The 21,417-nt window shown below is 43.5% G+C and overlaps 1 protein-coding gene and 1 pseudogene across 1 annotated transcript; one reads left to right on the top strand and one right to left on the bottom strand.

Annotated features, from left to right (window-relative positions):
* Positions 1 to 3,489: 3,489 nt before the first annotated feature.
* LOC139003746 (angiogenin-like) lies at positions 3,490 to 10,403 on the bottom strand. The gene is made up of 2 exons (XM_070405973.1): positions 10,313 to 10,403; positions 3,490 to 4,140 (listed from the first exon to the last, which is right to left on the bottom strand). The coding sequence occupies exon 2, from the start codon at positions 4,121 to 4,123 to the stop codon at positions 3,689 to 3,691; it is 435 nt and encodes a 144-aa protein (XP_070262074.1). The 5' UTR covers positions 4,124 to 4,140; positions 10,313 to 10,403; the 3' UTR covers positions 3,490 to 3,688.
* Positions 9,342 to 14,688, top strand: LOC139006485 (sterol carrier protein 2 pseudogene; annotated as a pseudogene).
* Positions 14,689 to 21,417: the final 6,729 nt, after the last annotated feature.

Below are 21,417 nucleotides of genomic sequence, written 5' to 3'. Positions count from 1 at the left end.
GACTCTGAGGAAAATAATTCCCACGGCTGCCGAGAGACTTTTGCAAACCATTATGGGTTCAGCCCAAACATTCAGCCAAGAGTATCAACAGAAAAGCAGAATAAATCAAAGTAGCTTTCACTTCACAGACTAGCTAATGAGCAGCTAAGGCAGACAAACACCCGTACTTACACTTTCTTAGTAGACTAGCCCAGGCTGGATCTGCATCCAGTCCCCCTTCTCTGTAGTAAATTGGCTAGTCCCACACAAACAAACAGCTATTTCCAAAATGCAATTGAGAACAGTGGGTTTACTTTGTCCTGAACCCATGATGATCAGTGACGAGAGACAGACAAGGGAGGGAGGGACCTGTTTTCACAGATCCTCACTCAGATGCCCACCTGGCCACGTCCTTGGGAGCTTAGATTCATCTTAGCTAAGGTACACCCGTATAAACCCCGGGCTTGGTCACCTCCACATGGGGGTGAGTCACCGTTATGTCATATGACAAATCGAGGAACCGCAGGTTGGGGCCCACTTGGACTCTGTAATCGAAGTTGTGGAGTCACATAAAGGAGAGGAGAGGGCAGGCCCCCTCCCTCCACACTCACACACTTTCACCAGACATTCACTCAGAGTTTAAACAATCCACCCAATTCCTAACTAATTCCCAATTTCTGAGGGAGCTCTATGGCTTCCCGGGAGGTGATCAAGCTCCCATTCCACTCACTCAGAGTGGGCCTGACTGATAGGGGGTCGACGAAGATGACTGACCCTAACCCATTTTGACAAAGACAAAGACAATAAAGAAAAAAGACAAAACAAACCAGAAAAATGCAACCTAAGGTTGCCTGGAACCTGTAGCTCGCTCCATGAAGTCCTAAAAATTTTCAAAAAACATTGCAGCAGGGTGCACACAGAAGCAGACGACGACCCTTGGACCATTTTGACAAACACCAAGACAACAAACACTAAGACAAACAAACACCAGACAGACAAACCCAGTGCAGCCTAAAGCCGTACAAACCAGGGACCCCGGCCACCATCATGGCCGCAGGTCAGGAGCAGGAGTACCGCTGAATCCAGCCCTCTGTATAGGTCCTTCCGTGGGACGTCCCAATTCCTGTTTAATGACCGATCTTCCTTACCTCTCTCGAGAGTCCAGGTGGCTCAGTTTCTGAATTGAAAGTTTTGGGTGGAGTCTCATCCTCCTCCCTTGGGCCCTAGACGGAGACTGGAGGCCTCCTTAGTAGTCCTTCCCCACAGATGTGGGGTATCTCGCTGCATGCCTGGAGATAAATGGGGAGAGCCTCCTGCCTTAAATAGGGGGTCCCTCTCACCCCTGCCGGGGATCTCTCTGTGGCCTCCAAATGTTATGGGTTCAATCAGTGAGATAGACCACTGACTCAGAATTTAAATTTAGGAGCCTTTATTAAGCTGGCCAGCTGACTACAGCGCATCCCTCCCCCTCTGGGAGCCTCGCAGCTTGTAGTGCAGACAAAGGGTCCCGCAAGGCTTTTATTTGCGAAAACTACAAAGCATTAACTGGCAGGGTTAAAAGTTCAGTAGGAAAACAGGGTCACACCTGGCTGGAGCATATCATAACACTTTTTTTCTTAAGACAATTAGTAATTTTTCTATGCTATGGTCTCTGCCCCCAACACATTCAGTAATCTTTCCATGTCACGGTCCCTCCCCCTAGCACACTCCCACAAGGGAAATGGCCAGAGTGGGACAAAATGGATCTTGGGGAGTGTGAGACATCTAATATGGGGGATTGAGCAGGAACAGAGTCACAAGGGACTTTCCAAGGATGGGAAACAAAAATTCTAGGCCTAGATATAATTCTTCCCCTAATAGTCTATTTTGGAGAATGCTGAGATTCAGGGGAGGGACAGTCCCTGAACCAGGGACAGGAGATATTGCTTTGTTTTGGTGGTTTTTTTTAATGCAGGGCACTCTGTGGTGTAAATTTTAGTGCATTGTGCGCACCTGGATAAGAGTGTTTCTGTTGATGTTTTGAGTTTCTTTGTTGTTTAGTTTAATTTGTTTAAAGATGGGGCATGTCCTGCTTTGGGGAAGCCCAGTTATGTGTGTGGAGAATGAACATGGGACAGAGATTGTCAGAATGTACTCTTCAGGCTCTTCCTCTCAGGGTGTCAGTCACCAGGAACTCTTAGCTAGTGAGATTTCTGTCTGTGTGTCTAATGTAATTTTGGCTTTCTATCTTTTGGGGACTTTAGTTTGCTGTTCCCTGGTTTATGAATATAGGAACAAAGATTACATAGGGAAGTAGGGATTATGGGCATGGGGAAGTAAGCAATGCAGTCTCGGTTGGGACTCCATTGTTTGGGTAGCAAGGTTAATGTTTCCATGATAATGGGAAGTTCTTAAATAAGAATGTACTGCATTCCAAGGAGGGAGGGGATATATGATTCCCAGCCAGGTGGTATGTCCTGGTTAGGCAATCATGTCTAATAGATTAATATTTCCCATAACCATTACTAGTCCCCAGTGTTCTATTTTTGCCCATAACACTGGGTGGAACAGCTCTGTAGAACAACCCTCCAGTAAGTTGCAGAAATAGCAGTGAAGGCAGGAAGGGGAAGGGGAACTTCCGTTTCTATAAAGGAAAATAAAATAAAATAAAATAATGAAATAAAATAAAATAAAATAAAACAAAATAAAATAAAAAATAAAATAATAAAATAAAATAAATAAAATAATAAAATTAAATTAAAATAAAATAAATTAAATTAAATTAAAATAAAATTGTACTTTCATAGGAAAGCCACTGAAGGCCAGTGAGTTATCCCTGTTACAAAACCTGCCAAGAAAATGCCTTGGGTAAAAATAATTGGCGTTAAAATCTCAATGTTGTTAACACATAATAAGTAGATGTAACTAAAATAAAGAATTTATGATAAAGCTTTTTCAATGATATATATATACATGACTAAGTATAGTTTTCTAAAGTATTTTGGTACCTTAAAACTTTGGAGTTTGTGGGGTTAAATAGTAAAAAGATTTAAAGATCTATGTATGTTGGAATAATGGGATACTGAAATATTCATCTGAGTTTGCCTCATATAGAGAATTTAGAGGATATATTTGAATCCATTAATGAATATGCCTTTTGTTTTATTTGAAATATATCTTTAAAACTGTGAAAACTTAGAGAGGTAGATAAAGTTTAATTGATCTGTTGGTATTTAGTTCTAAACATTACTTCTCAAAGTTTAACATTTGTAAAAGTAATATTGACTTATTTGACAGCAAAAATAATTTGCTCCTCCTGAAAATTCTGCTTAGCAGCCATGTGCCCTGGAATTTCCCAGCTCTGCTGTAAGATGAATTTAACATCCTTACACTCACAAAAAAGAAAAGTCTACCTCCCTGTTGACTGAGAAGGAAGTAACTGATAGGGAAAAAGGCATTTGTATTCCATTCAGTCCTTTCTGGGGGCAGCTGAGTAGAGAAAATGTGGAAAAATCAATAGGCCAAGAATTGATGAGAAGACTTTGATTCTTACTGATTTCAGAGACATTTTTATTTATTAACATATTGTAAAACAGAAAACAAAAGATCCAGGCAGCTCATTTTCTGGGCCCCTGGCAATGAATGTGGCCATCCTGTTCTAGAGTGTGTAGGGGAAATGCCAGGAATAGAGAGCAGAGCCAACTCTGGGCTAGTGGCCTGCTGGCTATGGTTAGAAAAAGGACTCATCAAAGTGGACAGGCAAGCCATGTTCACAGGCAATAACAATGTCTCTGGACCCTGCTGTAGCTCTGTACCGGCAGGGAGGCCTGTTGGACCCTCCTCTGAGCTTGCAAGTAGTGATCTGGAAAGGAGACTTGCTTCTTCTTAAATTTGCCCCATAAGGCACTCCATTCTTATCTTCACAGACAGCCTTGATGTTGTTACTGGTGCCATGAATAAAGGTGTTTCTGTCTTTGCAGGGTGAAGTCAAGCCTCGTCTCCTCATCATGGTATCACAGTATGCGTCATTCCGGCCACTTGGTTTGGCATCATAGTGCTGGTTCAGGAAGTGTCTGTACCTGCGATCATCCTGAGCCAGGGTCGGTGGGGTCAGACAGGGCCCCAGCATGAAGACCAACAACAGGGGACCCAGGCCCATCATCATCTCTTCCAACAAGGCTCCTGCCCAGGGTAAAAGGTATGGTAGGACAAATTAGGCTGAAAGGGCAAATGAGACTAAAAGGACAGGGACCTGCTGGGCTAGTGACAGGGCATCATGATTCCAGTATCCTCAGTCACCTAAAGTATATCTTTTCAAAAATAAATAAATAAATAAAGTATATCTTTTCTTTTCTCTTCTCTTCCTCATTAATTTCACATTTCTTGTCAATCCATTCATTTGGAAAATCAATGTTTCCTGAACATAACTTTCTGTCCCAAACATTCTTTCATATTCCTTAGGACTCTGAGTACTTACCTGTCTATCAGTCATAGCATTGCAATATCTATTCACACTCTTAAAAACATTTACTAATTAATTGAATAACAAACATTACATAAGCTCTTCTGGGTACAAGGCACAGTGCTAGGTCCTGGCACACAGAGACCATTCAGACATACCCAAGTCCTCCCTAAAAGGAGATGTAGCATCCATGGGGAAGGAATAGGAGATCCAGTTCACTGAGATGAGACAGTAAGATAGGAAGCCTATGAAGAAAATGAACATTTAAAAAAATATGTTTTATTGATTTTAGAGAGAAAGGAATGGAGAGGAAAGAGAGAGAGAGAGAGAGATTGATTGTCGTGAGACTGAAACATCTACTGGTTGCCTCCCGTATGCACCAAGACCAAAAATAAACCCAGAACCTGGGTACATGCTCTGACCAGGTATCAAACTGGCAACCTTTTGGAGCATGGGATGATGCTCAAGCAACTGAGCCACACTGGCCTGAGAAAAGAGGGTCTTCTAAGCCCAGGGAAGGGTCAATCAGATTTTTTTGTTAAAGACAAGATTCTAAGTATTCAAGTCCATAAATCAGCTGGCTATAAGGAGAGCAGTTGAGAGCAGTTTCGCCATGAGGTGAAGGGAGACAAACCCAATTCCCTAAGAATTAGTTGGTTTATGGCTAAAAGTGGAATTATTATATACTAGTTAGAAAAGAACAGAGAGGAGCATGGAAGAATTGATGCAATGATTGGAAGTGGGTCTGGGTCAACTTTTACAGAAGACTGGAGGAAGAGGAATTCAAGCTTATTCTTAGGAACAAGGTAGACTATTCTCAGAGAACACTCGTATTTTCTAGTTTTCCCAATAAATGTACATACACTGTTACACAATAGGCAAATGATGTTACTATGTGATAAAACAACAACAAAGAAAACTTTCATCAAGCCATTTTTACAGTTTGCTGTAATGATTTTATAACATCTTAACACAAAAGCAGAATAAGAAAGAGAAGAGGATTACTGCCATCATCTTTCAAGAGTATTCTGTCTAAACTGTGGAACTCTCCCTTCCCAGGGGCAGTGTGTCAAACCCACTCAAACGTACCCATCAAGTAAATAGAATGCTCCTTCTTGGAGTATGATTTTATCTCAATGATAGCTATTAAAATAGAATTAAATAAGTATAGATAATAACAAAATAGAAAACAATTTCATATTAATTTTAAAAACTTTATGTGTTAAGAAATCTGAAGATTTGAGAATTTAAAAATATTTGTTGTTTCCAGAAAAATATTTGGTAATTTCTGACAATATTTTTAGTTCTTTGCAGAAAAATTTAAAGAACATGCAGAGCCTATAAAAACCATCATATTAATGCAGACTGGTGCAGCCACTATGGAAGACAGTATGGAGTTTCCTCAAAAAACTGGAAATGGAACTCCCATTTGACCCTGTGATCTCACTTCTAGGAATATATCCCAAGAAATCAGAAACACCAATCAGAAAGAATATATGCACCCATATGTTCATAGCAGCACAATTCACCATAGCTAAGATCTGGAAACAGCCTAAGTGCCCATCAGTAGATGAATGGATTAGAAAACTGTGGTACAGCTACACGATGGAATACTATGCTGCTGTAAAAAAGAAGGAACTCTTACCATTTGCAACGGAATGGATGGAACTGGAGAGCATTATGCTAAGTGAAATAAGCCAGGCAATGAAGAAAAAATACCACATGATCTCACTCATTTATGGATAATAAAGACCATTATAAACTTATGAACAAAAATAGATACAGAGGCAGAGCTGCCTCGAACAGACTGTCAAACTACAGTGGGAAGGCCGGGGAGGGTTGGGGGGCAGGATGGGGTTGGGGGTAAGAGATCAACCGAATGACTTGTATGCATGCATATAAGCATAACCAATGGACATAAGACACTGGGGGGTAGGGGAGGCCAGGGGATTGTCAAGGGCGGGGAAAAAAAGGAGACATATATAATACTCTTTGTAACACTTTAAGCATAAATAAATAAATAAATAAATAAATAAATAAATATTAACCCAGTGGCAAAAAAAACTCCGGTCATATCTTCCCCCATGTTATATCAAATATATGTCAGTTTTCCCACTTCCAATAATAAAAGTGACTTCTCACTATAAATTTGAATCTTATTTTTATAATTTTGTTTTTCAATTTGTTTGTGAATGAGCAACTCATTTACTTTATGATTGGCTATGATTTCTTAGCAATCATCACACATAATAAGAAATTTTTACAATGGAAGAAAATTTGACCTTCAAGTTATTCTCAATTGTGATGTGATTCATATAAATCCTGAATTAAAAGAAAGCAAATGGTACATTTTCATGTACATTAAATTAAATAGTAATCTTTATTTTGAACATTTCTTATATGTACATCAATAAAACTTTTTATGTCAAATATTTTTACATACTTAAAAATGCCACAGGTTCTAGCACCAAGCCTGTTGTATTACTAAACAGCCCTTGGGGTATGACTGTAAATCTAGAAAGACCAGTAAATCCAGGGTTCTGATGGTTTCATGGGAAGGCATGTGAGAGAGGGAGCAAAGTGAACACTCTTTCTCATCATCATTTAGCAGTGATACATTTTGACTGTTTCATAATAATGTTACACAAATTTGGCACACCATGGAAGAATATCAAATTATACACTAAGAAAAATTTTGGTTATTCCACAATACTGAAATAAATAGCAGGTGAAAAAATTTCCATTAAGAACATCAATTATAATTTATTATAGAATCAAGTGAAAGCATGTTCTTGGGACTTGAGCAAAAATGTGGTACATGACTGAAGAGAGAAGAGCCAGCCCTAAAAGAATAACAAGTATTCATACGTGGCCACTGCTTCAGCACAGCTTCTCACCTGCCATGCTCCCCATTTGCCAAGCTCTTTACATTTACATTGTGCTTTTTAATCTTCTGGGTGTCTTTTCTTTTTAAATATATTTTATTGGTTTTTTTTACAGAGAGGAAGGGAGAGGGATAGAGAGTTAGAAACATTGATCAGCTGCCTCCGACACACCTCCTACTGGGGATGTGCCTGCAACCAAAGTATATGCCCTTGACCAGAATTGAACCTGGGACCTTTCAGTCTGCAGGCCGATTCTCTACCCACTGAGCCAAACCGGTTAGGGCTGTATTTTCTTTTTCTAGTTTGGTGGAAGTCCTCATCAAAGTTTTATTGATTTGGATTCATTTAGGTCTCTTGTTCTTCAACAGACAAATATTGTCTTCTGATGTCAAAGGCAATTATAGAATCTCAGGCTCCCAAGATGAAACAGGACCTTAGGGTCACCAAGTCAACACCTCTCTGACTGGGGCCAGAAACCCAGAGTTCAAAATCAGGAAGTAGAACCAGAGCTGTAGTAGCCAAAAGAGTCATTAGGTGGCAGTGGTGGATAGAAATGTTGCCAGTGTTTTCCATGCTCTAGTGGAGACCAGGGTTACTTGTAAGATGTGCCAGTGCTCTACAGGTTGTGGGGATATTGTTGCTCAAAGAAGGGGGGTCTGAGCTGCCAGGCTTGTCTGGAGTTTCTATGCTTAAATATTAAATATTAAGACCAAGCTTACCCCATTAGATACAAGTGTCAAAGCAAAATTTAAAAAGTTCAGGCTCTGCCCACAAAGATAGTACAAAATAAAGATACACCTATTTCCAATTTTCTTGGGTATAATTTCCAAGCCTTAATCCATGTATTCCAGGCAAACAATTACCTGGCTACTTGTCAGTGTTTCCAGCTTGTGTATATGATACAGGAAGACAGAGCCCATATTATTCAAATCACAATGCCTGCCTCACAGTAGACCCTCAATATTGTTCTTTGTGAAAGGGCGAGGGCTACGCCCTCCATCTCGCCCCAGATCCTCCATTTTTGGGCAGCAGCTATTAGCCATGTGCTCAGCAAAGAGCTTCTACCCGGAAGCCCAAGCCTCTGCTGGCCACACCTAGAATTTCTTTAAACTAACCAATGATAATCAAGGGAAGTGCGTGCCATAGACACAACCACATCCTGTGTAACAAGACCCAGACTTGCGCCTGGCCAATCAGCAGGGCCCACAGTCCTCTCTCCTCCCCTTACTCCAACCCCCCTATAAAACCCCTCTCCCCACAAAGCTCTCTCTCTGCCTTCTGCCGCGGCGAGTGTGGTGGATGGGGAGCTCGAGCTAGCTCAAATAAAGACTCTTTTGCTGTTGCATCGGACTTGGGAGGCTCCCTGGTGGTCTTTTAAGGATCCTGAAATCTGGGCATAACACTTTGTATTATTTTTTTTTTTTAGTGATTGACTTAATTTTCCTCTCAAGACTTAAGTTTGTTTATCTAGAGAATGAGAGAGTTGCTAATTGTAAAGTCTGAAATTCCATGGTTCTCTTTAAGCATAAGAGAATCTTTTCCAGTTTTACTAACAAAAGTATAGTGGAATTACAGAGACAAGGTTGTATAAGTTTAGTTGATAGATAGCATAAGGCACCTTGTGAAAGAAATAGATGATAAGACTTGTGATCCAAACTCACTGAAATGTATTATTTCTTAAGGCTCAGCATATTAGCTAAGTCCACAGACCACCTCTAATTAAGGCCCTAGACTGATGCCACACAGGGGCTTCATATCCTACAAAGCAACTTGCTGGTTAGAGGTTGAAGACCTCCCATCCCAGCCTGGTGAGGTAAAGGAAAAATCTTTGCTTCTAACTTGTAGAATTTGCACATTAATTCTGTAAGACCTTAGCTAAATTTTTCTCGGGTTTATTATAATCTTGAATCCCTAAGACATTCAGAAACCCAAGCCCAGGCAGTACACACCATGGCCACCAGTATCTAATATCTGCTCCCCCACTCACAACTTGCTCACTCATATATTCAATCCTAAATTTCCCCAAAAGAGGTAAAATGAATTTGGAAGAAAACAAGTATGAGACAGATTATTTGTGGTGCTGCAGTGAATCTGCCCAGGGCCTAGCCTGGGCCAAGGGTTAGAGCCTCACATCTGGTCATCAAACTCACTCACATATAACCTTCCATAGTCAAGCACATAAGTGTCAGTCAGCTTTTTGTCAGCAAAATATGTCCCCACTGTTCTTCACACTAACTTTATCATCTGTCTCAAACCAATCCTTTAAACTTCACAAGAATTCATATTCTCTTCCTCTCTCCACAGGCAATGTTTTGTATTCAAGAGATTCGTCCAACTTTACACACCAGGGACTTAACTTACAGTCTATGATAAGTAACTATGGTTTTAATTTTCATACATGTAACTTCACACTTTTATATATTCTAGGGCAATATCCCACAAAGTGAAAGCATAACACTGAAGTCATATTTCTCCCTTTATCTCTTTTCCTTCTTTCTTCCCTTCATTCTGCCAGTGTACCTTCTTTTGATCTTGAATGTGTTCCACTTGCCTCTTAAAGAGCAATCAAAACTTTTTTAAGTAAAAAAATTTGTAGGTAAGATTAAAAGAAAACAGAGCTAAAAGCATTCTTTTTGTTTCTTTTCTTGCTCTGCCACATTTAATGCCTGTTTCTGGGGGCATCCAGATGCCCTTCAGCAAATGGCTTCCCCAGGTCTTTGGGGATTTTATCACAATTTAGGAATTCCTTCTGAACCTCCACTTGCTCCCAGTCTCACTGATCTCCCTTCACACACACGCATGCACGCACACACCCACGCACAATGCAAAAAGAAATCTGCTTTCATTTTAAACTTTAGAATCTGGTTCCTTTTTTCTTAGTTCATAAGTTGTGCCCATAGGGTTTAAAGGGGTAAAAATTGTTTTAATGAAATAGCTAAGTGGCTAAAAATAGTATGTATATATTTAAAAAATACAGGGATAGATTACCCAGGGGTAAGAATCTTACCAAATCGGGAAGAGTCCCTCCAACTGAAGATGGTTTCCAGCTCTTTGCTCCTGGAGAAGAGTTCCAGTTGTGTGCACTGGTTCCTTCTGGTTCTAATTATATAGCGATCAAATGAGCTGGGTGGGGAAACTAGTTCATAAGATCCCTGATCCTAGCAGAGATTAGGAAACTGAGGACACTGCCCTTGGCTAACAAGGAAATTCACCTTTTTCTTACTAATGACTAGATCAAATATTTACCCACTGGAGTGGATTAAAATTTGTTCCTGGAGGCAATTTTTAAAAATATATTTTATTGATTTTTTTACAGAGAGGAAGGGAGAGGGATAGAGAGTTAGAAACATCGATGAGAGAGAAACATTGATCAGCTGCCTCCTCCACACCCCCTACTGGGGATGTGCCAGCAACCAAGGTACATGCTCTTGACCTGCTCTTGGCCGGAATCAAACCTGGGACCCTTGAGTCTGCAGGCTGACGCTCTATCCACTGATCCAAACCAGTTAGGGCCCAAGTATGCTAATTTAAAGTCTCTTTCTCACCATGAAAAGTTTGACAAAATTTAGAAATGCGTCTGGGATTTCTGTGCTCATAAGGAGAGAAACGAGCTTAAGACAAAATGTGTGCACAATCCAATTTTGGATTTTAATAAAGTCTTGAGGTTGGCTTAAATCTGTCTTTGTGATGGTACAAAATAAAACCCCAGACTGGTTATTTCCTAAGAAAGATGGTGAATTTGACCCAAAGGAAAAAATGCAGGCTAGGTTCTAGCAACAAGATTGGTATTTCCATAATAAAGAATAGTTTTTAAAATGCTAATGAAGCATGTTCAAAATTAACTTTAAGGCTGCCAAAAGAAAAATCAGTAAAATTGTCTCTGTTACAAAAATTTGCTAAAGAATATGTCTTAAAATAATAGTAATTGGATTTGAATCTCAAGAATTATTGCTGAAACACAGATTAATAATATATTAATTATAAAAATTACTAAGTAGCCCCGGTGAAAACTGGCTACACCCTTTAATTAAGAAGGTTGGCTTCCCAAGGCAATCTCTAATGGAGGAAGGGAGTAAGTGCCCTTACCCCCCAACACCCCACCCCCTCTCCCAACAGATCAAGCAGATAGGCCAAAAATTTCCCACAGGACAGCAACTTCTAAAGACAAGCTTGCTTCCTGGTTTCCCATCCTTGGGGCTAGTCACATTTCCAGCAGAAAGAATGTAACTAATTTGCATTTTAATAGCTATCTATTATAGGTTCCAGTCAATGACAGCCCAAGACTTTGGGAGTTTGCTAAATTGAATTAGATATTTTGAAATAACAAAATGCTGAAATGTTAATCTAAATTTACGTTGTTATAGATTCAATCAGCCAGATAGACCACCAACTCAGAATTTAAATTTAGGAGCCTTTATTAAGCTGTCCAGCTGGCTACAGCATCCCTCCTCTCTGGGAGCCTCGAAGCTGGAGTGCTGACCAAGGGTCCCACAAAGCTTTTATTTGCAAGAACTACAAAGCATTAACTGGCAGGGTAAAAGTTCAGTAGGAAAACGGAGTCACACCTGGCTGGAGCATATCATACCACTTTGTTTCTTTAAAACAAACAGTAATTTTTATATGCCATAGTCCCTGCCCCCAACACAATCAGTAATTTTTCCATGCTGCGGTCCCTGCCCCCAACACATTCAGAAATCTTTCCATTTCTCGGTCCCTGGCCCCAGTACATTTCCTACTGGTCTTTTTTTTTTTAATTAAATCTTTATTGTTCAGATTATTACAGTTGTTCCTCTTTTTTCCCCTCATAGCTCCCCTACACCTGGTTCCCACCCCACCCTCCGCCCTCACCCCCCCCCCCACTGTCCTCATCCATAGGTGCATGATTATTGTCCAGTCTCTTCCCGCATCCCCCACACCCCTTTACCCCCCAAGAATACTCAGTCCACACCCTTTCTATGCCCCTGATTCTATTATAATCACCAGTTTATTGTGTTCATCAGATTATTTATTCACTTGATTTTTAGATTTACTTGTTGATAGATGTGTATTTGTTGTTCATAATTTGTATCTTTGCCTTTTTCTTCTTTTTCCTCTTCTTAAAGGATACCTTTCAGCATTTCATATAATACTGGTTTGGTGGTGATGAACTCCTTTAGCTTTTCCTTATCTGTGAAGCTCTTTATCTGACCTTCAATTCTGAATGATAGCTTTGCTGGATAAAGTAATCTTGGTGTAGGTTCTTGGTATTCATCACTTTGAATATTTCTTGCCACTCTCTTCTGGGCTGCATGGTTTCTGTTGAGAAAACAGCTGACAGTCGTATGGGTACTCCCTTGTAGGTAACTGACTTTTTTTCTCTTGCTGCTTTTAAGATTCTCTCTTTGTCTTTTGCTCTTGGCATTTTAATTATGATGTGTCTTAGTGTAGTCCTTTTTGAGTTCCTTTTGTTTGGGGTTCTCTGCATTTCCTGGACTTTTAGTCTATTTCTTTCACCAGGTAGGGAAAGTTTTCTGTCATTATTTCTTCAAATAAGTTTTCAATATCTTGCTCTCTCTCTTCTTCTGGCACCCCTATAATTCCTATGTTGGTGCGCTTGAAGCTGTTCCAGAGGCTCCTTATGCTATCTTCGTATTTTTGGATTATTTTTTCATTTTGCTTTTCCGGTTGGATGTTTTTTGCTTCTTCGTATTTCAAATCTTTGACTTGATTCTTGTGATCCTCTAGTCTGCTGTTGGAACTCTGCATAATGTCCTGTATTTCAGTCAGTGTATGCTTAATTTCTAGTTGGTCCTTTTCCATAACCTCAAGAGTCTCACTAGATTTTTTGAGGGTCTCACTACATTTGTCGGCAGTCTCACCAGACTTTTTGAGGGTCTTACTAAATTTATCGGCAGTTTCTACAACATTCTTGAAAAACCTTAAAGTGTGGTTTTGAACTCTATATCCAGTCATTTGCTTTCCTTCATTTCTGTCATTTGTGTCCTGTTTCTTTGTCTCCACATTTTTTTATGCTTCCCTGTGTTGGTAGAGTTGTTTTGTGTGCTAGGTGTCCTATAGGGCCAAGTGGCTCAGCCTCCCCAATTACCTGAGGTGGACACTCTTGGTGCACCCCTTTGTGAGCTTTGTGCACAGTCTTGTTGTAGTTAAGCCTTGATTGTTGTAGGTATCACTGGGAGGAATTGACCTTCAGGCCAATTGGCTGAGAATCAGCTGTGTCTACAGTGGGAGAACTTCTGTGCTGGAGATACCCTTATGGGGCAAGACTTGCTTCAGTGGGGCTTTGGTGCTCACTGAGTCTGCCCCTGAGTGTGTCCCTTATGGGTCTGAGGAGTTGTAATCTGGATGGTCCCACTCTGACCACTGGGTACACTGGCTCTTGGATCTAAGGAGGTGCTAATTTAGCCTCTGCCTGAGGCTACCCAGCAGGAGCTAAGAAGAGATCTGCAGATTTCCCTTCCTTGTTTGGGGTTTGGAGGTGCCCAGATGAGGCCCAGCTGTGAAGCAATGCAAGCTGCTGTGGGTCTTTGGGCCTTCCCTTGTATGTTCTGGGTCTGTTTGGCCCAGCTGCAGTTTGTTAGGTACTTTTCAGATTGCAAAGGGCCAGGCCATTCATATGCAAAAGCCTCTGCCACAGCTTGAGTGGGGCGGGGTCTCAGGGGATCAACAGGGTAGAGCAAGCAGCTATGGCTGCTCCTCAGCCCTGCCCTAAGGGGCCCCGAGTCTCAGTGTCCTGGTAATTGGTGCAAGCACCTCTGAGAGAAAGCCGCCCTCGAGTTCCGAGTTCTGTCCACTGCCAGACAGTCCAGTCTCTCCCCGTATGAGTCTGGGTCCCCAGAGACTTCCTGGAACTGGAGTTCAGAGCAGTCAGGGGCTTGTGACTCCCTCCCGATTCAAAAAGACAGCCTAGGCACGGAGCTCTACTGGCAGCTGTGAGGGGAAGCCAGGAAGAGATAAGTCCCTGGGGCAAAGGTTGCTCTGCAGCACAATTTGGGCTTAGGAGGAGCTGCCGTTGTCATGATCTACAGGATGGGTTTCCCTGAAGCTGCCAGAACTCAGATGAAGAAGAAGCTTGAGGAGGAAGGGGAACAGTTTGTGAAGAAAATCGGAGGAATTTTTGCCTTCAAGGTGAAGGATGGCCCTGGAGGTAAAGAAGCCACCTGGGTGGTGGATGTGAAGCATGGCAAGGGATCAGTGCTTCCCAATTCAAATAAGAAGGCTGATTGCACGATTACAATGGCTGACTAGGACTTGATGGCTTTAATGATGGGTAAAATGAATCCTCAGTCAGCCTTCTTTCAAGGCCAATTGAAAATCGCTGGCAACATGGGTCTGACTATGAAGTTACAGAATCTTCAGCTCCAGCTGGGAAAAGCTCAGCTGTGAAAAACTTCCTGTGCCTACCTTTGAAAATCAAAATGAGACTTACAGATATATATCCATGTATTTCACTGTCAGAACTTAGACTGAAACCAACCATTGGCAAATAGCATGAGATTTGTTTTTAAGTGGGTGTGACCAATCCTGTTTTTCCTAAGCTCTGGGTAAATAGAGCCTGATGGTGTACTACTGCTTTGCTGAATTGCATACAACTGTGCATTACAAAGTTAATATGGTAATTATGGTTTTGGGTAAAATTGAATTCCAGAATAAAATTAGGAACAGCAAAATCCAAAAACTATGTAAACAAAAGCTCACATTTTGCTTATGAAGTGTATTTGAGAATTATTCTGCTGAAGATTCAATTTAAGTTTTCCTTTGGAGAACTAGGGAAGAAACCAAATACCAGAAGCTGGCCAGAAATTAGTGTTGTGCACTTAATGACCTCAATCTGTTTTCCATTAATAGTTTTTACAATTCTGTGCTGGGATTAAAACAATTAAAATTTTGGCATTTTGTGCCATCAGAATGGTATTTTCTTCCCAGATCTAAATAAAAGAATATCAGAGCTTGGGGGGAAATTTTATAGCTGAATACAGGCCTATTTTTAAAATAAAAATATTTTTAAATTAGTTTCCTTCCTGAAAAATCAGTGTTAAATTTTTTTAACAAAATTTGCTTTGATATGCACAGTTTAGAAATTATCTCATTAATTTAAGTTTCTAAAGTTCAATCCTATTATAATTTGTCTTTTCATATGTTTAGTTGAATAATTACCCACATTTATCTTTCTTCCTAGTTTTTCTAATGCTACTGTTATTTCTTATAACTCAGTAAGATATGGGGTAAAATAATGGAAGACTGTTTAATAGAAAATTAAAATTGCTCTTCCTGAAAAAAAAAAAAAAAAGACAGCTGCATCCTCAGTTGCCAGCCCTTGCCGCATGTGCCTCCGTACCTCTGCACTTTACTTCCACCTCTGCAGCTCCTCTGAGTCTCAGTGTGCTTTTCTCTTTCCTTCTAGTTGTAGAATTTCCACTCAGCCAGCCTTCCTGTAGTTCTGGATGATGTCCGTTTTGTCTTTTAGTTGTATTTTTGAATTTGTTGTGGAAGGCAGCAAATTCCGGTGTTTACCTATGCCGCCATCTTGGTTTCTCTCTCCCTACTGGTCTTATGCCCTAATCAAATATTTAATTCAGTGCCCTCCTCTACGATCCTGGAGTATTGAATGTGTAAAACCATCAACTTTACAGCCTGTATTCGATTTTGTATGAAATTGAGGAGGCATTTGGCAATGCAGGGGCCAAATAGTAGCCCGAGGAGGAGCATAACAACTGGTTCTGCCAAGGAGGAGAGCAGGGTAGTTAGCCAGGGGTACCAGGAAAATAAATTCTCATACCAACTGCCCTCTGCCTTTCTAGCCTCTTCTCGGTCAGCCAGCCGTTTTCACAGTTGGCTAAGGCTTTTCCTGATGACCCCCGAGTGGTTGGACTACTACCTCTGCGAGTGCATCAAGGGCTGGTGGGGTTGTGGCTGCAGGTGGAGTGGGGCTGGGTGTTGTGGCAGGCTTGTCCTCCCTGGATTGTCTAGGGGATGCAAGGGGCCAATCGAGTTGAGCCCCACCCATAACCCCAGGTTCTGGAATTTCCCCAGTTTTTTCCAAATAGTTTATAGAGATCTGTCCAGATGAAGGGTGCCCAACTCTGACAAAAGAGCCTATAACAGTCCCATCAAAAGTGCGTGTGACCTCCCAAGAGTAATTTTTGGCCAGATGGGGATTTCCCAGTCCCGGGCAGACAGACAAGGAGAGTCAGGAGAAATGGGTCTCAATCATCTGGACCTGCCATCCCTTGACGCTGTCATTCACCTTCTTAACCTGTGTATGATGGATCCAGTGCCTCTTTCCTGCGACTTTGATGGCAGTTGAAGTGCTCAGCACCACCTGGTAGGGTCCATCCCATCTAGGTTCCAGGCTGCCAGGGTCGTGGCTCTTCACCCAGACAACATCACCCGGAGAGAAGGCAGGCTGCGTTGGACTGGATCTCAGCACGTCTGCCTCCTGTAGCGCTCTCACCACCCGCTGTGCCGACGTAACGCTGCTCTGCAAAGCCTGTAACGACTTAAGCAAATTTTGGGTAGACAGCTGGGCAAGATCTTCCTCCCTTTGGCGGGGAAGGAGAGGTGGTGGCCCACCAAACATAATTTCAGAAGGGGTGAGTCCTTTTATATACAGGTGCACCCAGCTCTGAGGAGAGCAAAAGGAAGGAGACTTCCCCAGTTTTCGCCAGTCTCTAATTTTAATTTAGTTAATGTTTCCTTTAAGGTCCAATTTATCCTCTCTACCTGTCCAGAACTCTGTGGTCTATAAACACAATGCAATTTCCAGGTAATGCTCAGGGCCTTAACCACGGATTGTGTAACTTTGGCGATAAATGCCAGGCCATTGTCAGACCCCATGTACAGTGGTAGGCCAAACTGGGGGACAATTTCAGTGAGGAGTTTCCTAACTACTACCTGTGCTGTCTCTGCCTTGGTTGGGTATGCCTCAGGCCAGTCAGAGAAGGTATGAATGAAAACCAGCAAGTATTTATTCCCTCCTTGTCCTCCTGGTATCTAGGTGAAGTCCACTTCCCAGTGTTCTCCGGGGTTCTGACCTTGGAATTGCTGCCCCAGTGCGGCCACAACAGGGGGCCCTTGGTTCACCCGGGCACACATTTGGCACCTTCTAACCAAGTCTTGGGATATTTTCTGGAGCCCTGGGATGTAAAATTCTCTTCCCAGTAGTTTTGATAGCTTCATCCCCCCCAGGTGGGTACTCTGGTAGGTCTGGGAAGTAATGGTCTGCCTCTGGGCTTCTGGCACTATAGGCCTCCCATCTGGCAGAATTAGCCATCCAGCCTCTCCTTCCTGGGCCCTTAGTTTCTCAGCTAGCCTCTGCTCCTCTGGCAGATGAGTAGGCTTCTCTGGGAGCCTTCGTGCTGGCAGGGCTATGAGAACTTCTAGGGGCCCTACTGGTCTTTTAGCCACTTCCTTGGCCCCTATATGGCTGCCAGGAGGTTAAGTATCTAAGGAGGATTTTTCCTTTCCTCATGAGGTCAGGAGACTTCTTTAAGATGGCTCCCGTGTCCTTCTGTAAGGGCAGTGTGAGGAGATATATCCCTGCAGTCCCTGGGTAGGTCTGGCAGGGCGAATGCTGGGGCACTCACCAGGGCTTCTTTCTAACCCTGGCAGATTGTAGATCTCCCCTGGTTCCTCCTCTTGTCACTACTGCTGACCCTGCATACCGGGTACCTTCCTCTACGAAGCTGCTCTCGTCCTTGTAGAGAAGGGGTTCTCAAACTACAGCCCGCGGGCCACATGCAGCCCACCGAAAACATTTATCCAGCCCACCGGGTGTTTTTGCCGCCGCTGTGTGCATAGGAATTTGTTCATAGTTTTTTTTTTAAACTATAGTCTGGCCCTCCAACGGTCTGAGGGACAGTGAACTGGCCCCCTGTTTAAAAAGTTTGAGGACCCCTGGTATAGAGGGTCTCATCTGGATTCTGCAGGGGCTGGTCCACAAGGTCCTCATGGAGGGAAGTGAGGGTATTCAGTGTCGCCTCACAGTAATGCAATGGGACCTCTGCCTCCTCGTCAGGGAGGAGTGTGGCCGGGTTCAAGGCAGCTGTTTTCAGGAAGCTGAAATGCTCATTCTTTTTCCCTTTCCCCACCAGAGGGCCTGAGTGAGTGCTCCCCACTGTCAGGGTTATCTTGAGCTCTCGGGGGCCAGCTGAGCCCTGACAATCCTAATCCACCTCCTCCACCAACACGGGAGTCGGTTCCCCCGCACGTTCAGGACACTCTCTTTTCCAATATCCTTCCTTTCTGCAAAATGCATACTGATTTTTCCTAAGCCATGGTCAGAATCCTTTTCTCCCCCAAGGCTTTTCTTGCCCTTGTTGTCTCTCCTGCCCCTTGGGCCTTTTTCCTCGCTTATGGCCAGGAGGACCTTCGCCATCCGGGCATTTAAACCTGCCATCCCGATTGTTAAAAACCTTCTGGGCCACCTCAACCAACTCAGAGATTGATTTCCCTTCAAAACCCTCTAACTTCTGCAATTGTTTCTAATATCTGGGGCCAACTGGGAAGCAAATGCAACATTGACAGCCCTCCGATTTTCCGGGGCATCAGGGTCAATGGGGTATACACCCGATAGGCCTCGCACAGCCTCTCGAGGAAAGCTGCCGGGCTCTAGTTAGGCCCCTGGACTGTGTCTGTCACCTTAGAGAGGTTTGTGGGTTTCTGAGCAGCAGCTCGGATGCCTCTCAATAGAGTCTCTCGGTACCGATCGAGAGCCTCCATTTTCTAGATGGCTGCAAATTGCTGTTTTACTATCTTAGTTTCCCTATTCTGCTTTACTGGCCCATGTCATTTATATAACTTCTTTTCAATATTTCTCCCTACAAACCTTCTATAACTTTCACCAACCTTCTTACAACTTTCACATTCTTACAACTTTAACTCACTTTCTTTTTCCTTCAAAGTGTGTCCAAAAGCAAACAAACAAAATGCATGTCCATGCCTCATGCCTTCTGTTATCAAAACCATACAATTTCTTTCCAATTTAATTAGAATTCTTAACTCTTAGAAACCTTAATTTCCAATGATAACCAAAAAGTAAACAGCCAGCATTTCTTAGATTGACATTTATGAACACTCTCACTTGCAAGAAACATACCTTAAACAAAGCAAAAGAGGTTACATTAATGAGGAGGAAACTGGTCTTGCAAGGTGTGTCAGGCCATAAAAACTATGAACAATGCACTTCCCCGGGGCAGGGGGGAGAGGGGGGAAGGTCATTATCACTGGCCCCAGACAACCTGGCTAGAGAACCTGGCTAGGCTGCTGATCAACTGAACGCTGTCTCCGTGTCATTCCTTCTTTGCCGACTCCGTCCACACCTTTGGGAACCCCTGGACCTGCTGGGGTTGGACCCCAACAAGTAAGCAGCTGCTGTTCCATAGCTTTTACATCTGTGAAAACTTGTTACACAGCATTAGAAAACTAACACTCTGTTTAACACTGCCCACACTGCCTACCCTACCCTGCTTTTACTGCTAAAATATTTCTTATAAAAAATATATGTCAGAATCCTCTTTTCTCAGGTGGTCACTGATAATAGGGTTATTATTGTCATGAGTACATTCATGCTTTGGTCCCTTTGTGTTGTGTCTTGAAGAGGTGAATTTTATCCTGTCTGGCCAGGTGATAGAGAGTCAGCCTAATAACCAAACACCTGGAGAGGAAACTCCATCCACAAACGGGTCAATAACACCTCAGACCCAGCTACAGAGGCAGGAAGAAGGCAGCAGTGAGGGAGAGAGTGGGAGTCAGTGAGGAACCAAAAGAGGAGTGTGTGGTCATGTGGGATGTGTGATTGTGTATGTGAGTGAGGCATAGATAGATGCCACAGGGCCTTCAGGGTCAGGCTAAATGGGCTCACCTAACTAGGCAGCCTCTGCAACCATGTTAGCAGTTCCAGGAGGCTGGCTCATCCTCAGAAGCCTAGCGTTTTTAAGGGGAGGGCTGCTGAAACTGGGAGCCAGGCCTCACCCTCACCCAGGGTGCCCTCAGATAACACCTGGGACTCTACATACACCCACGCCAGGGACCTGCTACCTCGGCTGGGGTCCCACGATCAACGAATCTCCAGCCACCCTGGGCACAGGCTCCAGTGAGTTCTGAAGCGTGCTCCCCCCTGACCGACCCAATGCCTTAGCCCAGGGCACTGCAACCACGCAAGCAGCAGACACGCGAGCAGCCCACTCCAGTTCAAGGAGCAGCAACCCCATGAGCAGCCTGTCCCGGGCCTAAGAGCAGAAGCCTCACATGGGCTACCCCAGTCCATGGAGCAGCAGCTGTCAGCTGTATGAGCAGCCTGCTCCCTCATCCAAGGAGCAGCAACCACGTGAGCAGCCTGCCCTGTCTGAGGAGCAACCACATCAGCAGCCTGCCCACAATTGAGGAGTGGCAGCCCCACACAGCCTGCCCCCATATGAGGAGCAGCAACGATGTGAGCAACCCATACCCATATGAGGAACAGCATCGCCGCGAGCAGCCCGCTCCCATTCAAGGAGCAGTACCTGCCCGAGCAGCCTCCCCCAGTCCAAGGAGCAGCAGCCACACGAGCAGACCACCCATATCGGAGGAGCAGCAGCCCTGCGCAGTACACACTGGTCCAAGGAGCAGCAGACACACGCAGCCTGCACCTGTCCAACGAGCAGCAGCTGGGCAAGCAGGCTGCCCCCATCCGAGGAGCAGCAGACACACGTGCAGCTCACTCCCGCCTGAAGAGAAGCAGCCATGCAACAAGACAGCCCCCATACGAGGTGCAGCAGCTGCACATGCAGCTCAATCCTGCCCAAGGAGCAGCAGCCACCTGAGCAGCTCACCCCTGTCCAAGGAGTAGCAGCCACACAAACAGACAGACCGACCACACCTGAAGAGCAACAGCCCTGCACAGCCCACACTAGTCCAAGGAGCAGCAGCCACACACAATCTGCACCTGTCCGATGAGCAGCAGCTGGGTGAGCATCCCTCCACCATCGGAGGAGCAGCAGCCACACATACAGCTCACCCCCACCTGAGGAGCAGCAGCCACACAAGCAGCCCACTCCCCATCTGAGGAGCAACAGATGCGCAAGCAGCCTGCACCTGTATGAGGAGCAGTAGCCCTGTAAGCAACCTGCCACTGTC

The sequence above is a fragment of the Myotis yumanensis genome, unplaced genomic scaffold (assembly GCF_028538775.1).
Source record: "Myotis yumanensis isolate MYYU_CA2020_CCGP unplaced genomic scaffold, mMyoYum1.0.hap1 SCAF_1, whole genome shotgun sequence".
Taxonomy (NCBI): Eukaryota; Metazoa; Chordata; class Mammalia; order Chiroptera; family Vespertilionidae; genus Myotis; species Myotis yumanensis.
Note: the sequence above shows the minus strand (reverse complement) of the source record. Positions and strands in the feature narration are given on the sequence as shown.

What these genes read in the sequence shown, in the direction of transcription:
- LOC139003746 (XM_070405973.1), bottom strand. Translation starts at nt 4,123, where the DNA reads ATGATGATGGGCCTGGGTCCCCTGTTGTTGGTCTTCATGCTGGGGCCC.